At 41.3% G+C, this 18,007-nt stretch overlaps 1 protein-coding gene across 2 annotated transcripts in view; it reads left to right on the top strand.

Moving 5' to 3' along the window:
- LOC109996100 (zinc finger protein GLIS1) overlaps positions 1-18,007 on the top strand; it is a 73,765-nt gene that overhangs the window by 26,606 nt on the left and 29,152 nt on the right. For both annotated transcript variants that reach the window (XM_065955950.1, XM_020650054.3), the window contains exons 3-4: positions 3,577-3,769; positions 5,062-6,583. In XM_065955950.1, coding sequence (XP_065812022.1) covers positions 3,577-3,769; positions 5,062-6,583 — 1,715 coding nt within the window. The remainder of the gene's footprint in view (positions 1-3,576; positions 3,770-5,061; positions 6,584-18,007) is intronic.

Genomic DNA, 18,007 nt, shown 5'->3' with positions numbered 1-18,007 from the left:
GTCTGTGACAAATAGTGACAAACCCACAGCTCGTTATCACCGGACTGACTCTCGCTTTCCTCCAGCTCAACAGTGTAAAACTTGCGTTTAAAGGCCACAACTTCCCTGTTTAGTTTTACTCTCATCCCTCAGTGTTGAGCTCACAGCTTGTTTCTGCAGCCTCCAATTAGCAAAGAAATCAGTTTTTGCAGGTTTGAGTAAAAGTATTTTGATATTAGTTATTTACTTACTATTAACTATTAATATCTTAGTATCAGTAATAGAACCTGACCGATTTATCGGCCAGCCGATAAGAGCATCCAGTGACTATCGGTATCAGCTAATTTTATTGCAGATATGCGCCAATATTACTAGATATAGTCAGCAGTCAAATAGCATTTCATTTTAGTTTCATTGTATTACACTAGCAGTTCTCTTTCACCACTAGTAGAGTGAGCTGTCTGGATTACAACAAGCATTATCGCTCTGCAGAGTGTCAAGTTGTGATGCAGGTACATGCGCAGTTACTTCCCAGTTGAGTGACCATCCTGTCTTCAATATAGATCACTCAACAAGTGTTTGATAAATGCATCTTAGGGATCAACACCATGTGTGTATATCTTCTTCGGTCTATCTCAGCTTAGACAGATATCGGCCGATACATCAGCATCAGAATGTTTTTTCTCCCCAATATCGATATTTGTATTGGCCCCAAAAATCCCATATCGGTGGGGCCCTAACCAGTAATAATACCAGGTAAGGTGTTCATTATGCTACCTGGATTATCAGTATATCAATTCAGTATTTGTGTAATGTGTGTAAATGTGTTTTTCTACAAACCCTTTTGCATATCTACAGAGGAAACGTATATACTGTAAACAAAAAGCATCTGTGCAATTTCTCTTCAATGAAATAGTTTCAAACATGCAAAATGTGTTTTTAATCTGGGACAATTTAATCATGCAATAAATAAACAGGAATATGAATCTGACCAGATATTTGCCAGGGTTTATTTATTTACATTTGTCTGATTCATTTTGGACAACCCTACCAAACAAATAATGACATCCTCTCTAGGTGCTCTGACAACCAAACTCTGGCACTGAGCGCTGTTTCCGTCAACTGTAATTGTATGCATTTTCTGTTTTTACTATCAGTCTGTTTAAAATCATCTTCTAATTATTGTTTTTTAATTGATCTTCATTCTTCTATGTCTTACTTATTTTCATGGTGGATTTTTCCTGGCAAATATTCTGCATTGTAGAAAAATAGCATTCGTGATGTCTCATCATTTGTGTTAAATTTATTGGGCGTTTGTTGTTTGTTTGTGTTTTATGTACTGGTGACGATCATACATGTGTGACAGAGAGCATGTGCATCCAGTCAAGGCCTCATTGACCCCCCACCAGTCCATCCAGTGTTTTATGATGACATTATTTTTATTTGAGTGTTTGCATTGTTGTTTGCATGCCTAAGGACAGACCAGGCCTAATTAAGCGATCACTGATGATGTTCGTCATCTACAGACTGAGTCATGTCACTTCTGGCCATCCTGATTGAATTACTCCTGACTTGAGGCAGGGAAACTCTTGGCGGCACATCAGCGAGCCTTGAAACCTTCACACAGAAAACACACTTGTATTCCCTCAGCCAACAGGCAGTGAAAAATAAAGTAAAACAACATTTTTTTTTAGTAAACACAGTGATTTGTATTGCTTGAAAACAGACCAGAGCTCAGAAACATTTTGCCCTCTGTTAACGGCTTTGAGTGAAACCAGTGTTATTCCTTTGGTCCCCTGGCGATACTGGACTGTTTGCGTTGCTCGCTGTGCCTTTTCTCTGTGTCTTTGTGTTTTCGCTGTGACCCGTGGATAGACAAATGCAAAGGGGACCAATGATACATCAGCTGTAGGAGGGATATGTCGAAAGATGTTACTTAAACTGTTGATAACATGGCTCACAAAGTTTCCGTGTTTTCTCTTGTCTTTTGTTTGTCCATGTAACCTTTTTCCCATATTCCCAAAGTTTTGCTCACTCCGTTGACTCTCTCTCTCCATCTGTTACTCGTGATGTAATATCCATTTGACTTTGTTACCTACTTCATCTGCCCACTAAATCCTTATGGAGCTCAATATTCCTCCAATATAGTGTTCTAATCATTTTCATTTGCGTCCACTTCCTTTTTATACTTTTTACATACAGGGTGTTTAGGGGACTTTTTTCACAATACTTCATGGTGTGTGATAACATTGTCAATAACATCATTAGGAGAAAATTGAGTTCGAGAAATTGAGTTAGGAGAGTTGGAACAGGGGACATGTGGCCGCCAACACATGAATGTGTGGGGATATCGACTTTCCTTTCACAATGATTTCCTCATACAGCAAGGCCCTCTCTTTGTCCACTTTCAGCTCCACTTCTCTTGTTTTGTGATGTTTCGTTGATGTTCATAAAGCGTCTGTTTTATAGCTTCATATTCAGGTTTGAATGAGGAACATGATGATTAAATTAAATAAGTACTGTGTGATTAAGGCGAGCAATACTATTAATAACAAACAGAAGAGGCACATTAAAGCAAGAAAGCATTCTTTTAGGGAAAATTCAATATAAAAGATTTGAAATGCTGAATACATGATAGCAGTGAAATAAAGTAAAAGATAAACACAATATATTAAAGACTACTTTAAACCAATATGTTTTCATAGTAATATGTTTACAATAGAGACCTTGGAATAAAACATAATCTACTTGATAAAACATTACATGACATTTCTTCATGGAAATTAAAAAAAATAATTATGAAATATAATTTTTCTGCACAAGACTTTCATCACAGTGACACTGTTTCATTTGGTCTTTATTGGACAATACCTGAGAAGCTTTTTGAATAAAAGATAAATCATCTTTAAAATATCTTTAGACTTAACTGTTTCAGATAACAGTACAGCCACTTTAATACCCCACCCACACCCCCACCCATTACAACCACCACCCAAAAAAACAAATGTATGTTTTAATTAATTAATTAATTAATTAAAACGAAAGGTAATCAATAATTTTCTCAAAAGCATTTATTGCAACCCTTTTTATCAACTGTTGGTAATGGTCATGGAAAGTATGTACTTACAATTCCTAATTGAAAAAAAAGTGACACTTTTATTGGCTGGATCTTCCGTACACATTCATTTGGGGGAGTTTATTTTTCTAAAGACGACGCATCTCCATTTGGAAGACAATTCCTCAATTTTTCCAGCAATAATATTTGCAAATAAATCTCTCCGGCATTATTCTCACTGTCACTTGCTGGGCTCTGCCAAAGAGCTCTGCATATATCACCAGACGCAAGCCAACAATTATTCCTCAGGAGATAATTAATAAACTAATAGGATTTCATTATGTCACTGTTGGCACTGATCTCACCATAAACTGATCATTCTTCCAAAGCAGTAGATCACTGGGTCCAGTTGGCTCAGCATCTTTTTGATTAGAGCGTTACTTTTGGTCATTGCTCTGCTCTAAAAATGCGGTAATATCATCACATACCAGTAATTCAAACTCTTGAATGATTAATCTCCTGTTCTTTTTTTTTTTTTTTAGTTAACGGTGCCTACTGCTCAGAGAAGGATGCAGACGCCGAGCTGGGTGACGCCGACGGCTCCCTGATGCGATGTGGGCAGAGCATGCCACTGCTGGTGGGGGGTCATTTAGGGGGGCTTTACACCCAGAGCCTCCACTGTGGCAGACCTGAACCTGACCTCCTTCTGCAGGACGGTCCTCACCAAGACACCAGGTAAACTGTCATTGTCATGCCGCTGTAAAATGATTTTGTTCCTGTTCCAGTGTTGAATTCTTCCTGTGGGTATAGTATTACTAACAATATGCAGGTACAATGTGTTTCTCATTATTTTTGCTTTTGTGAAGCAAATGCACACATATGTCGCTGGAAAGCTTTACAGCGTCTCATGAAAAAACGACAAGGGGTCCAAAGTATAACATTTATGTTACGCTAATGCGATTCTTCTGTTGTGCAACTTTGACTACTGTAAGTCAAAAGAATCCCCAGGAAAGCTTTCTTTTATGTGTTATGGGATTTATCCTCCTTCTTTTCCCTCATCCTTTCTCTCTATCTTCAACCATCCAACCAAAAAAAAGCTTCTGGACAGACATTCAACCCTCTCATATGGTCTTTCAATATTTTTGCTGCAGCCAAACAGGAAATGGCGCTCGACAAAACAAAGCGAAGGGGATGTGAAACCTTTATTAACAACAACAACAGCAGCGACAAAGTCCGCCCGTGGCTCTCTAAAATCCAAGCTAGCGTTAGCTCTGCTGTTCCCCCCAATGTGCTCGGGGGGGAAAGGACAAAGATGATGCCTTCATGAGACAGCCCGCAGAAAAGCGAGCTCTTCTCTCACATCACTCAGGGGCTTTGGACAAAATCCATAATGAGCCAACTGACAGGAATGATTATGTAGGAGATCACAGCAACGCATGGAGAAATCTGACCTGGGTTCCCCATTCAGCAGGGCAAAGATTCCCACCATAATACACAGTATTGTAAAAAGTGACCCTTCATAGGCTGCAATTATGTCACCAAAAACAGGTGACTCCCTATTTATCCCCAATGTAGGGTTTGGTTTAACCCCTTTGTGTCATCAAAGCCTGTCAGATGGACACACTAGCCAGTGGCCTCTCAGTCTCAGCAGCCTACCCCCCCTCCTTATTCTTAGCCATAAATGCCCATTCATGTCCCCTCACTACCACAGGATCCTGTTTCATTTATTCATGAAAACACTTTGAATCATTGGCGTTGGTGTGCAACATCACATTATACCTGCATCCATAACTTGGCCTCCACAATTATTGGTTTATACCCTGAAAAAGAGAGGTCAGCAATACTCATTTACGTTGACTTGACTTTTCATAATACTCAGAGAAAGATTGAAGGAGAATGGTTAGCAGGAGATGTAGCTCTGCTGAGGCTAAGAGCTGCTGGTGGGAAGGATCAACCAGCCTCAATCTGTCATCAGCCTGCAAGCTAATAGCGCTCATATTCCCGTCTGTGTCCTTTTCTCCTTACAGATCCTCCCCTGCCTTCCAGAGGACCCTGCCGGGGGCCTCACCTAGCCTGGGCTGCGGCAGTGCCAATGGGGCTCACTCCTCTCTGCACTACCCGATCAAACAGGAGAACCCAATGGGCTATAAGATCTCCAACACCGAGTCCAGGGTCCAAGCCACCCTTCACGCTGGGTTTCAGAACTGTAGGGCGGGCCAAGTTTTGGGGGTGACAAGGGACCAGGTAGTTGGAGCACCACAAGTTAGCAACAGTAATGGCGTGTGCACAGTCAGTGGTGCAAGTAGTGCTGCATCAGGGGACGCAGTGCAGGCCTTTAATAATGAAAATGGCTCCTCCCCGCTGGCTTTGTCCCCAACTGGCTCCCGTCATTCAGCGCGGCTACTCAGTGCTAGCAGTCAGAAGAGACGCTGCCTGTCCCTGGCCTCACAGTCCAACGGGGCTGCAGCGGGTTCGCAATCAAATTCTGGCACTGTTTCTGAAGAGATCAATATCACCGCCATCATCTGCTCCTCCTCCCAGATGTCAATGGTTGCCTGCGTCAACGGGGTCCGCACTAACCTCTCGCCAACCCACGCCAGCAGTGCCGGCTTTTCCTCCTCTTCCTCCTCCTCTTCGACATCCCCACTTTCCAACTCCTGCTCACGAGAAGCCCCCCAGAGGCCCCCACCACACGGCAAACCCCAACAGGCCTTAGTACAAGAGAGCTGTCGGCTGTCCTCACCTGTCACCTGCTTACACTCACTCTCCTCCTCCTCCACTTCGTCCTCCTCGTCGGTGTCGTCAGCCGAGCCGGAGCAGGGTCAGGGGCTTTGTGAGGAACAGGGCTCCATGCTACAGGGGCGGGGGACTGGAGGAACAGCTGGGGGAGTTGTTGGAGGAGGAGGAGGGGGGCAGGACCAGTTAGGGCTACTGATGAGTCGGGCTCTGATGTCTGGGATGCTGCATTCAGGGCCAGAATCTGGCGCTCTTCTGGATGGAGGCCAAAGATCCGGGGCTGCGATGAAGCAGGAGCCCCTGGATGATTTTTCTCCCAGTGAAGACGAGCTCTTTCAGCACCACTATCATCATCACCAACCTCTGAGTGGCCGCAGTGGGCACCTTCGTCACCCTCACCAACCCTCTCGCCCTACTATGCCTCCTCCCTACCACTTGCACCAATACGTGGGGCCCAGTCCTGGGGGGCTGATGCACCCCCAGAGCCAGCAAACAGCACCAGCCTCTACTTTGGGACTCAAACCAACCACCGGATGCCCCCCTGGCTCTCACTCAGCCCAAGGGCGGGATGAACTTGGAGGAGGAGCATTGGCTGATAGGCAAGTGTGTCGCTGGATTGACTGCAGTGCTGCGTATGAGCAGCAGGAGGAGCTGGTGAGGCACATTGAGAAGGTCCACATTGACCAGCGCAAAGGTGAGGACTTCACCTGTTTCTGGGCCGGCTGCATTCGCCGTTACAAGCCCTTCAACGCCCGCTACAAGCTGCTTATTCACATGAGAGTCCACTCTGGAGAGAAACCTAACAAGTGTATGGTAAGTCATCAGAATCCTGTAACATTATGGAACAAACACCTACACAGACAACAGGTTAATAGTGTTCACAATGCATACATCCAGTAGTGTTATAAATCCCCTCAAAGAAGGCTGTCTTGTTCAGACTTATTTTTGCTTCTTATTGAAAGGATTAAGTTCCATTTCTTCCATCTTTTGATATGAGCTTAGTTTGTCCAATAATTGCATCCATCTGTTATTTTTTAGATTTAAACTAAAGCACATATTGTTCAGATTAATGCAGTCCCCCATGATGACTTTTCCTCATGAAAAAAAACTCGGCTTGCTTCATTTCTGATTACTTCTCAACACAAACTCCTATTTTGTTTCAGTTAGGAAACTGTTATGATTGTTAGTTCTGTATTTTTTAAGTGGAAATGTGAAAAAAAAAAAAAAAGATATATTTATTATGTTCCCTGAAGATGTGGCAAGATCAGCATTTCGCTGTCAGTACAGATAGATTTGTGGTTGTTTATTTTACAGGTAAGTTTCCAATTCCACAAGTCAACACACTAATCAATGTCAAGCTGTCACTCCCCCGCGTCTGTTAGTGCATGGAAAAAGCCCTCCAACTCTAAGAGGGATTTAGTCCAAATACACAATTAGTCCACAATTTGTGTAGGGCGAAGCTATGTTTATTTTCACAAGCACTCTGTTTTTTTGAGAAGGGATTCAGATGATGAAAAGCCAACACATATGGTTAACAAAACCAAACAATGCCTACATTCGATCCTTTTCAACGGAGGCTTTAAATGTTTGGCTGTCCCACAAGTATTAAGTGCTTCATATTCAAGCCAAACACGGGGAGAAATGCAGTAGTCTGAAGAAGCTGATCCACACAGGGATCGTCAGTAATATGCGCTCGTCTTGCTCAATTCACGGCTTCACCTAAAGCCCCTGTCAGAAGTAGTCCTCTTCAAGTTCAGGAAGCCATCCAAGTCCTAATTATCAAAGCACTGAGTCTGCAATATTGCCCCAGCACCTGTTTTATCTCAAGGCCTATTTTTTTTTTTTACTCTGAAAAGAAAATAATACCAGGTCTTGTTTGTTTTTCTAAATAACAGTGGCTTGTAGAATTCGCTGAGATGAGGGTCTGTTAATAGAAAGTTGTTTTTAAAGGCAGTTTTCTGTGGAGTTGGATTAGAAATTCATGTTTATTCTGACTGATTCTGGTACTTATTAGTGAGCTCAAAGACTGAAAAACTCAACTGTGGCTGCTGCTTTGCGTAACTTTCTGTTTCGGTGGCTTTTAACAACGTGAAAGTTTGGAAATAATTATCTGAATTTCAAATTCCCTAACTGTTAATTCTGCTTAAGGAGCGTGTTTTATTTAGTCTTTTCTATCGGCTCGTTCTTGTTAAGAAGTTCTTCTTGTTGCTCTTCGACGCTCTCTCTGCCTTTATTGCAGCGAGGTCTGAAGTCACATTTGGGAAACGCGCGGCAAACAGTAAATGTTTGAATGTGTATGCAGTGTAGGTGTATGCATGAATATGTCACTGTGAGGTGTGTGCGTGTGTGTGTGTTTATGTGTGTTGTTTGAGATGTTTACCATATGTGAGCACTGGAACAATTCAGCCCAGTGTGGACGAGCTGCTGGACTCTGTCTGCGGACATGAGGCACTGAGAAACTACAGCTACACAACCTAACCTCCTCATCACCTTGACTCCAAGCACACACACGTGAACCCGCTTATTCACATCCATGTTAAAACGACACATTGTTCTCATTGACTTTCACAATAGGAAATATTGATTCTGTGTACCGTACGTAACACTCCTGCTTTTCCAACAGAACATAAACAGAAAAGTGAAATGTTTCCAATCTTGAATCAACAAATGTAATCAGCAGGGATTGAATGTGTGTTGATGTGGGACTCTAGCAGATAAACTTGGAGAGCCAGAGAAAATAAACATGCTCTCTGGGAGTATTTGTAGCTGTGTTTGTGTTTTTCGTATAATCTATAGCGATTTAAGGAAGTACTTTGTTGGAAACCCAAAGTCTCTGTGTGCGTTGTTGTATAAAGGGGAACATTTTTCATGTTTTTCAGTGTGTCAAGCCTCAGTTCTAGTTTGTCTGAGCTTGTGTGCTTTTTGGCACAGATTCCTTCTGTGTTCAGGGCAATAGACAAAGGCATTCAAGAATCTGAACAATTTGTATAGAGGAGGCAGATGAGACATTCTGTTTTTTGGACCAAAAAACGGAGCAAATCGTTTTATTATCTTTCGGCAGATTCAAGCGGGCGCTCATGAAACGGGGGCCTCCTCACATCCAAACATAACACTTCTCTCTCCTCTCTCCCTCTCCCTCTCCTCCTCTCTCTACATACAGTAGAAACTGTATCTCGTTCTCTTCACACAGCTGCACAGCATTAGCTTCATGCTGCGTCTTGGCAGGAAAAAGTCATTATCACAACACACTAGTCGTACCCCCGAACCCCTGCATGGACTTGTCACAGTCTGTACCTGGATAATATTTGAAGAAATTTCGCATTTGAAAACATTTCAGTTCCTTCCATATGTAGATGGCTAAGTTTGTGGCTCTTAAAAAAGTTCAGTTACCTTTGGGTTTGGTTCCCTCTCCCCGCCAATTAAAGGCGGCCCTGGGCTGTTGTGTAGGGCAGGCGAACACTGAAGGGCATGGGCCAAGAGGAAACAACATAATCTCCCTGCAATATCCTGTTGTGTTTCATGCCTAATTCACTTGTTGTTTTAGTTTATTACATTTTTTTTCCCTGTGTCTGCATAAATATTAAAAATATATCCAGCAGAAGTAGCCCTGACATGGTCCCAGACTTTGATATTGTTCTGCATTGTCAGAGGCCGGCCCGGTGGATTTGAAGCGTCTGAAAACAGGACTGTGAGCTATGAGGGTCAGAAAAGATCCTATAACTGCAGGCACTGTGTGTGCAGAGGACACAACAGTTACATGGAGTGGAGTGACTTGAGGCAGGAGTGCAGCTCTGTCTGCTTTATATGGTTTGTTGGCATAGCTTTATTGGTTTTGTCCTCTACTATTGAAAACAAAAGCAAATCCTATGTTGTTCTGGAATAGAGGGTTGTGGTCAAAGGCATGAAGCATGATTCAGTTGTTTGGGAGTGCTGGAAGCCACAGTCTTCGCTCTGCAACCCAGTCACAAAACGTATTGTTGTAAGTAGATTGAAGGTGTTGGAGGAAGATGCTTAATGGGATCAAATCCAACACACGTGCACACACACACACAGACAATCATTAAAACATGCACACACACTCAGACTCACCGACCCACTCAGGAAAACCACTTGTTGAGGGAAAGTTGGATGTTGAGGCCTGCTGGGTGAAAGAAAAGTGTAGATCATGGAATGTTTTTCCCCCCACTTGTGTGAGACCTGCAAACATATACGTGCATTTAGATCGACCTCACTGATTTTTGGAGAAGAGAGGCAAAATCCCTCGGTTGCAGATGTTAAGAAGAAGATTGCTGGCGGTTGCCAAGATGGCGCCTGTTTCCAGGGGTAAAAGGAGTCTTTTGTGAGCAATCAGCTCGGACACAGGAGATGAAACAGGGAGTTCCATTAGCTAATTAAAACTGAGGTTCAGCACATGACCAGACTTTCTCTCTGAATGCTGCCTGAAACTGGAGTCGTCTGGGCACAGGGTGCGGGCGGCGAGTGACGTTGATATTAATGTGTTTGTACCCGTTTGAGCCTCTAACACTCAGGCCTGTCTGGACAATTTAAAGGCCAGAATCCCCCGAATCCAGCTCCTGAACCACCGGGGCCAGAAAAACAGCGGTACCTGATGTATGTCTTGTTTTCTTTTAACAGATGCTACAGAGCAGTGAGAGCACTTAGAAGGAGATGCTAGGTTGTAAAGATGTTGGCTTTTCATGTACTGAGAAATGGAAATTAAAGATAAATCTTAAAAAAAAAAAGAAAATCAGCATGCTGTTACATCATGCAGACCGACCTGAGTAACTAGTATCAGGATGCGTACATACATATTCACTTTGTTGCACTAGGAAAGGAGAGGTCTGTGCATGGCTCATTTAGAGTTATCAGGGTCAATAGTCGAGAAAGAGTATTGATTTAACTTGGCAGGAGTAACTGCCAAGCTTCAGAAACAGAGCTCAGAGAGCCTGTTAAGTCAGGACAAATGCACAGACCTTATCAGGCCTGGATAAAAACCTGGGGAAAACAATTTACAGCAACCTTATTTGAAGGTCCTGTGCATCTGCTATTCAATAAATAGTTCTCAGAATAAATGTTGTCAGTCGTTCCTCAGCCAAATGAGTTCATCAGGTAGTTAGGTAATACCTTTTTAAAAGCCCATAATCCTCTGCCTATCTTTAAATTCTGTTGTTTTCCCTTGGCAGTCCGGCCGTCATGCTAATAGTAACACAACACTGTCCACATGTGATGTCGGTATGATGAAACTGCTGGCTGAGGGCTCTGGGACTGAATGAATGCTTTGAATAAATGGATCCTGCTTGTTTGAGTGGACCAGGCCAACTTCTTGTCAGCCCCGAAAAAAAAAAAACGTTTTTCCAGTCAAATCTTTTGCTGCAATGTAGTCCAATAGTGTCCAAAATCACCCCCACCTCCCTCACTCTGCCACTATCTATCATGGAATGTAGGATGGCTTTGATTCACTCAACACTTACCAGAACTAAATACACACAAAACCAGGACAAAGTCAGTCTGTTTGTCTTTTAGAAATTCCAATATTCTTGTCAATATTAAGTTTTAATATGACATTTTTTATTATAAAAAAATCTACAGAGATTTGATATTTCAAAAATATAATTAACGTAAAATTCAACAAACCATATAATTCATATTTCAACCAAGATAAACTTAAACACTAGCTTTCTCCAACTTTCTAAAGTAAAATCCTGATAACTAAAGAAATTATAAATACTAAATTCAGGTATGATCTATTACATGTCTTGTTCACAAAATATATAGACTATTTTAGCTATAGGTAATATTTATTTATTTATCGATGTTGGATCCTGTTTAATACTTAACTAAAAGGAAAATGTGGAAAAAAGTTCAAAGAAAAACCTGAAGGGTTTCTACAGATTAAAAATGTAATTGATTAATTTATTGTAAAGACTATGAATCATATTTTCAAACATTATACTTTTAAACATACATTGAATGTAAGGGGTTCCTGTTTTTAATTTTATTTCATAGATTCATAACCTTGTCCACACTTTAAGTCAGGCCTACTTTAGTGTATGATGAAATTGTTCAGAATTGCAAAAACAATATGAAGTGCATCAAATAAAAACAAAAGAGTGCATATTAACTTTAATTTACAGATTTTATACCTATCTGCTGTTCTTCATGTTTTACACAATACCTGTGTAACCTATTATACTCAGGCCTCAATCCAATAGGTAAATGGGTTAGCAAATTAGCTTCAAGTATATTAAATTTAGCTAAAACAAGCCACCAAACATTTATTCACATATGCTCAACCATGTTTGGAAGCAGAAGAAACGCAAATTAGATATCTGCATTTTTTTCTCTGCTCCTCTCGCTTCTGAAGAAAACAGCTCACAATTACTATTGGTATAAAATGCACAACAAGAGCAGTGGAACAAAATCTTGAAAATACTATACATACATATGATAGGCTGCTGGACTCGAGCTTCAAAGGTCAAACCGCTACAGCTTCCTTTCTTTCAACCTCATCACCAGGTATCAAAGCATGCAGGGTTTACTACATGTGATAGAGTCTAATTGCATTTGCCTGGAATGCAATATTTTGAGTTTCCCAATTTCCTCGACATTTTATCACGCTCCAGCATCAGAAACCTGAAGACCCAGGGCTGCGGCTGGTTATACATTGCACAGAGATTGTGTCATAATTGTTTCCCATCCAAAAAACGTAATCAGTTTAACCTCTCTACTGAGCCAGATCAGTTTACTAATACATCGGGTGGATGAAGCGTGAGTGTGTTTTCAGGGTCTTCATCTCATTCAGGTCTGCAAACCTGATTCTTGCAACACCGGGAGAGTGAATTGACTGCTTTTGAAGTCATGGACATTTTCTGGACTCTCTTGAAGACTCTTAAAAATGTCCTCCTGGTTGTTAGAGCTCAACAGTTGTATTTTGCTGTGCTCTGTTATGGATCATGTGTATTGAGGAGGTGCATATAACTTCTTGTTTGTGGCTTTTTACAGGACAAGCACATAACTGCTCCTTTCTCATCTGAGGCTGCGTCCTCTCCCACTCCTCATGTTCACACCCTGGCCTCGTTTAGAGCCCGGGCATAACTTGTGCCACAGCAACTGCTCTGCAAACACACAAACCAAACAGTTTTGTTTGTTGTGTATGTGCTGTGTTTGTGCGTTGGACAAAGGTAGAGCTCTAAGAGATGTTTGTCTTTTGTATTTTGCTGACTCGTCAGGGTGGTAGAGGGCACTGCATACAACCAAGTCAACATTTACCACCAACCGCCTTCACAACACCAACCACAAAGCAAACAAGAAGGACATTTATACACACTGGGACCACTTCTGCCTCAGGGCCACACCACAGCCCCAGGACGACAGTATCCCTCCACCCAGGCAGACCCACACAGCAGACATGGCTAGACCCGCAGCTAATATATATGAGAAACTGAGTAGCTACCGTGCAAAACAAACACTAAGAGAAGTATGGATAAATTATGTAGCGAAAGACATGTTTACATTTAGGGTGTCAAGTTTAAATTATGCACTGCGGTGTTCTGTGGTTACTGTGCCGGCTTTAATTTGTATGTTTAAGAAACAGAGTGAAGGTTGGAAGAAACGGAGCCAGACAGGCGATTCAGCTCCACTGATGTCATCCTGAAAAAAAACCTCCTGTTTTTTGCCCAGAATTCATCACAAGACATTATGCATGACAAGTGATTTGGTATGCACTGAATGCAGAGCATTTTTGAAGCGTTAGCAAAGCTGTTGCGCACACAACTTCAGTGTTTGTTTCAATTGGTTGAGGTTTCCAAGCCGAGATGTTTGTGTGTTTATACTGTCAGGATGTTCAGTGTGTGTTTTTAAATACCCACCAGAGAGTTAGAGGGTGAAGAGAGATCCAAAAAAGAAAGATCCAAGTAGAATATTGAGGCTTGGGTTGTGGTATTGAATCTATCAAAACAGTGAGCATTTTCTGAGACCACATCTAATGTAATGATTGATAAGAAGAGAGAGAGAGGGTGGAACTGACGGAGGGAGAGAGAGAGAGAACCAAAAATCGTATGCACTGGGACATATAAGGACACAATACACAATGATTCAATGTGTTAGTACTCTATTTTATGATTGTGTGACGCTGATATTTCAGCTGGGATTTACCTCTCCCCTGTAGAGTTTTACACCCCAATGATCTCTAACTGTCTCCAGAAAGAAGCAGCTCTCACTTTCTGTTCACTTTTATAAACATCTGTTTCACATTCTCTCTGTTCAGCTTTAGATTAGTTTAACATCGATGTTAAAGGGTTTTTGCAGGATTTAGAACCAGATTGGTTTAGTTATTTGGGCAGAAATACAGTGGACGCAAGAAGCCTTTAAGTCAGAGCATATCCCTTTGTTTTTCCTCCGTTCTTCAGCTTCTCATAACGCAGATCTTTCGTACTGCAGCTGCTACGTGGATGGAACTGAATCTTTTTTCTTGGAGCAAAACAAAAAAATACATCACAACCATTAATGTGGCAATTTAATATTGAAGTGCATCAGGCTAAAAAATGAAGGAACGGTTGCGCATGATTTAAAGTAAAGCCAGGAAGTACAAACTGAATTCAAGGCTAATGGTGTTACTATAATGTGCCTGCGACCAAACTGGCAAATTGTTTGAAGCCAGTGAGTACCCGGCTCGGAATCATTTTACAGCTACATAAAAAGCTGTCTATTTAGAAACTGAAGGAAATATTCCATAAATATGAAAACATTCAATTAAAAGTATCAGTGAATAATGGAACTTGGCATTTTGCTCAGGAATGGAGAGTTGATTTGTACTGAAATAAATGTGTTTTCCTAAAGGACAGTGGCCACAGACACACTGGTGAGGACTGGATTACTGAATATGAATGGAGAACTCTAAACTGGAATGTGGTGAATTGATTTATTGAAATGTGAATAAATGGTGATGTGCTGGCTGAGAACGCCTGAGCCGTTATTGGACGTGACACACTGAATGTCTCTCGCGGTCTGATATATTGCAACCAGCCGTATCCACAGAACTGGAAACTGGACTCTGAAACCCGCAGAGAGTAGAAGAGAACACAACCTTGGCATGCCAAGGAGTGAACAAGTCTAGGGGCACCATGGCATTTCGGTTGCACCACATTTCTCGGGCAGCTGCTTTTTTTTACCCAGAAGTCTTTGTGGTCAGGTTTCATAAACGCACAGTTTTCCCCTCTGCCCTGCTTGAGTCCTTGGGTTGGTGTTGATCATAATGCCACGTTGACCTATTGTTTAATTTCGCTGGCATGTTTTCTGTCTGGACTCTACATTGCTTCTGGCATAAAGGTATTTGGCTTGGCTTCTTGCTGTGCTTCTGCAGTGTTTATTTGTTGTCAGGTCAGAGTTATAGAGTCGCCCAGTGTATGCTACAGTATGTGTGAGCCTTTAGACAGCTGTGTCAACTATTGCCTTATGTGGGCATTGAATGGTTGGTCTTTATTCCTTTGCCTTCCTTGTCTCTAGAACACTCTGCCTACGACTGTAGTGTTCGTAACATCAAGCTGTCATGCACAAATTAAAAGCAAGTAGGAAAGATTCAAAAATCAGATCCGCCCTATGACCTGAAATCACAAATTATTGCATTGAAATGAAAATAAAATGGTGTCGTGTTAGAACATGAGCATGAAATAATCTCTGACTGCAGGAAAAATCTCTCCAGAAAAACAACATTTTGATACTGTTTGAAACCCAGCTACTGGAATGATGCTGTATTTCAACAGTGGATATTTTGTCTTTCTAAAGCATGAATAGTAAATCTCAGGACTTTTTGTCAGAATCAAGGGCATATTTCCAGACTTGTGTTTATGCGGAAAGATGCCAATTTCTCCATTACCACCATCCTCTATAGGCCCAAAATGAAATACAACCACAAGTCATTTTGTATTTTGTGCAATCAAGTAACAGATTTTATTTCTGTTTACTCAATTCTTATCCAAGGAAATGACAATAGAAGTAAAAAAAAAAAAAAAAAAAAGCTGTTGGTTAAAGCAGAAGGGCTCAGATTTTTTTCCTTTCTTGGGACTGAGAACTGATGGCCAGAATAGTACAGAGTCTGAGGAAGGAAACAATAATGGATGATAATGATGTTCCAATAAAAATACTTCAAACCACCAGTCAATCCTCAAATTGGGTATTGTAATATTCGTTTATGATCAAACAAAAGGTCAGGATCCATAAAATATAACGTCTTGTCATAACTGTCGGAGCTGAATTGGTGTCTATCATCCACCATTAGCACTGGTATCTTTGTTATAGTCCTTTGTTGTGCTGCAGCGAGAGGAGCTCATTGGCAGAAGGGTATAAAAGAGAGAAGACAGAGAAGAGAGAGAGTGAGAATGGAGGCAGGTGTGAGTGAAAGGTGCTGGACAGATTGAAGCTGGGGTGTCAGAGGACGCATACGCTCATGAGCCTGTCAAACTGGATCCCACATTCACTGCCAGTAACATCAGTCTCGGCGCCGGCTCGGAACACAGATCATGTTTAGGATTTTCATTGCGTAACCGTCAGTCCGCTTTTTTCATGGAGGGTTCGTATTTCTTGAATGAGTTTATAATTAATGGCTTGATGGTTACTAATGGCTGTGGCACTGGGAGCTCTGTATTGCACTCTAATTAGCCATTTTAAACCGTTAGGATTGATTGTGAGAATAAACACTCTGTCACTCTGTCACTGCTCTTTTACAAGCCTTTCACTAAATTAGAGCTCACAGGATCATTTGTCTCTTTGCGAAAGTGAACTCCCTAAATTCCTCTCATACCAAACGTCTATTTATCCAGTATTCAACTGCACAATAAATATTTACCAATCAGTAACGTCTTAACTCAAGTGTTGATTACTTGCTCTTTACAATAAGCCCCCTACAGATGAGAAACACTTTAATTGTGATGCAGATTTGACTGATGGACTTAAATACTCGCCTTCCTTTTCAAGCCCACTTCCTAACATTCTCATAACTCTCTTTAATTTAAATACAATATCATCAGAATCACATAGTACATACAACAGCAAAATGTTGAGTTGAGAAGGGTAAAAAAAATAATATTTTTCCTATAATAATATAACGGTAGTGAATTTGTCATAATTTATCATTGTCTGGGCTCAAGGAAATAATATGACTTGAATGAGTCAAAGAGATGTTTTTAAGTTGTGTAATTTTTTTTAACACACTAGCAAAAATAAAGATGTTTTTAATGTTTTTTCCCCACATAGACAAGATTCAAGAGAAACAAAACCTTGTTTTTTCTTTGTTATGTCTATGTATTAAGTTCAAGACAACTTCTCACAATATAAAAACAAAAAGCTAAACAAAAAGCCTGTTTTCCAAATTGCATTATTCATTCATGCATATAAAGAAGGGTCATTTTAATGAAAGAGTAAACCTCAATTGTTTATGCTTGGCTGCACTGTAATGTATAACAATAGCAGCAGGGTTCTTTACGTCAAGCCTTAATATACAGTCGGTGAAAACGATGCATACATCTGGAATAAGGTAATAATGTAGCTGAAGAACCCTCAAAATATTTTACTTGCATAGAATGGCCCAAATAGAGAAAAACACCTTAGTTCTGTCGAGTTTAAATACAGCCATACTGGAAATTGATGTATGGCGACCTACAGCGTGCACAGACACATCTATGACGTCAGTGTAGTGATCATAATACGAGTCTGTTTGAAACCGATCTGTACAGCTGAACCATGTTCATATTGAAAAATACGTCTTTGTAAAAATGATTTCTTCACACCCTGAGCCCTTGCCCAGAAGGAAAATGTAATATACTGTGGCAACAGAGGAATCAAGCTGGAAGTCGGTTTATTCTCTGCTAACGCTACATGATAACATACAAGACATATCCTATTCCCTGTCAGCCCACCTCATCTATTTGAGAATGTGACCCTGTTTTCCTTTTCCCCTCAACCTGGTGAACCGGTAAACCCCAGGCTGCCCGGTTTAAGAGGAAATCACATCTTAGCTTTCTAATCTGATGCAGGGCCGCAGAGCTGGTCAACGTCTGAAAGAAGGCCTCTGAATCACAGCAGGTTAAGTGCTTCCATGAAGCCTCACTATTTTGTTGTTCAGCCAGGCTCACCCTGTGCCAGGCCTCCACCGCAGGAGCAGGGGTTCAGATCCATCACAACACTTCCTCCTCAATCTCCAACAAACGGTCTACAACAGGAACCCAACAGCTGGGCCGGCTC

The sequence above is a fragment of the Labrus bergylta genome, chromosome 6, assembly GCF_963930695.1.
Source record: "Labrus bergylta chromosome 6, fLabBer1.1, whole genome shotgun sequence".
In the NCBI taxonomy this organism is placed as follows: domain Eukaryota; kingdom Metazoa; phylum Chordata; class Actinopteri; order Labriformes; family Labridae; genus Labrus; species Labrus bergylta.
This window is presented reverse-complemented; position numbering and strand designations above follow the sequence as displayed.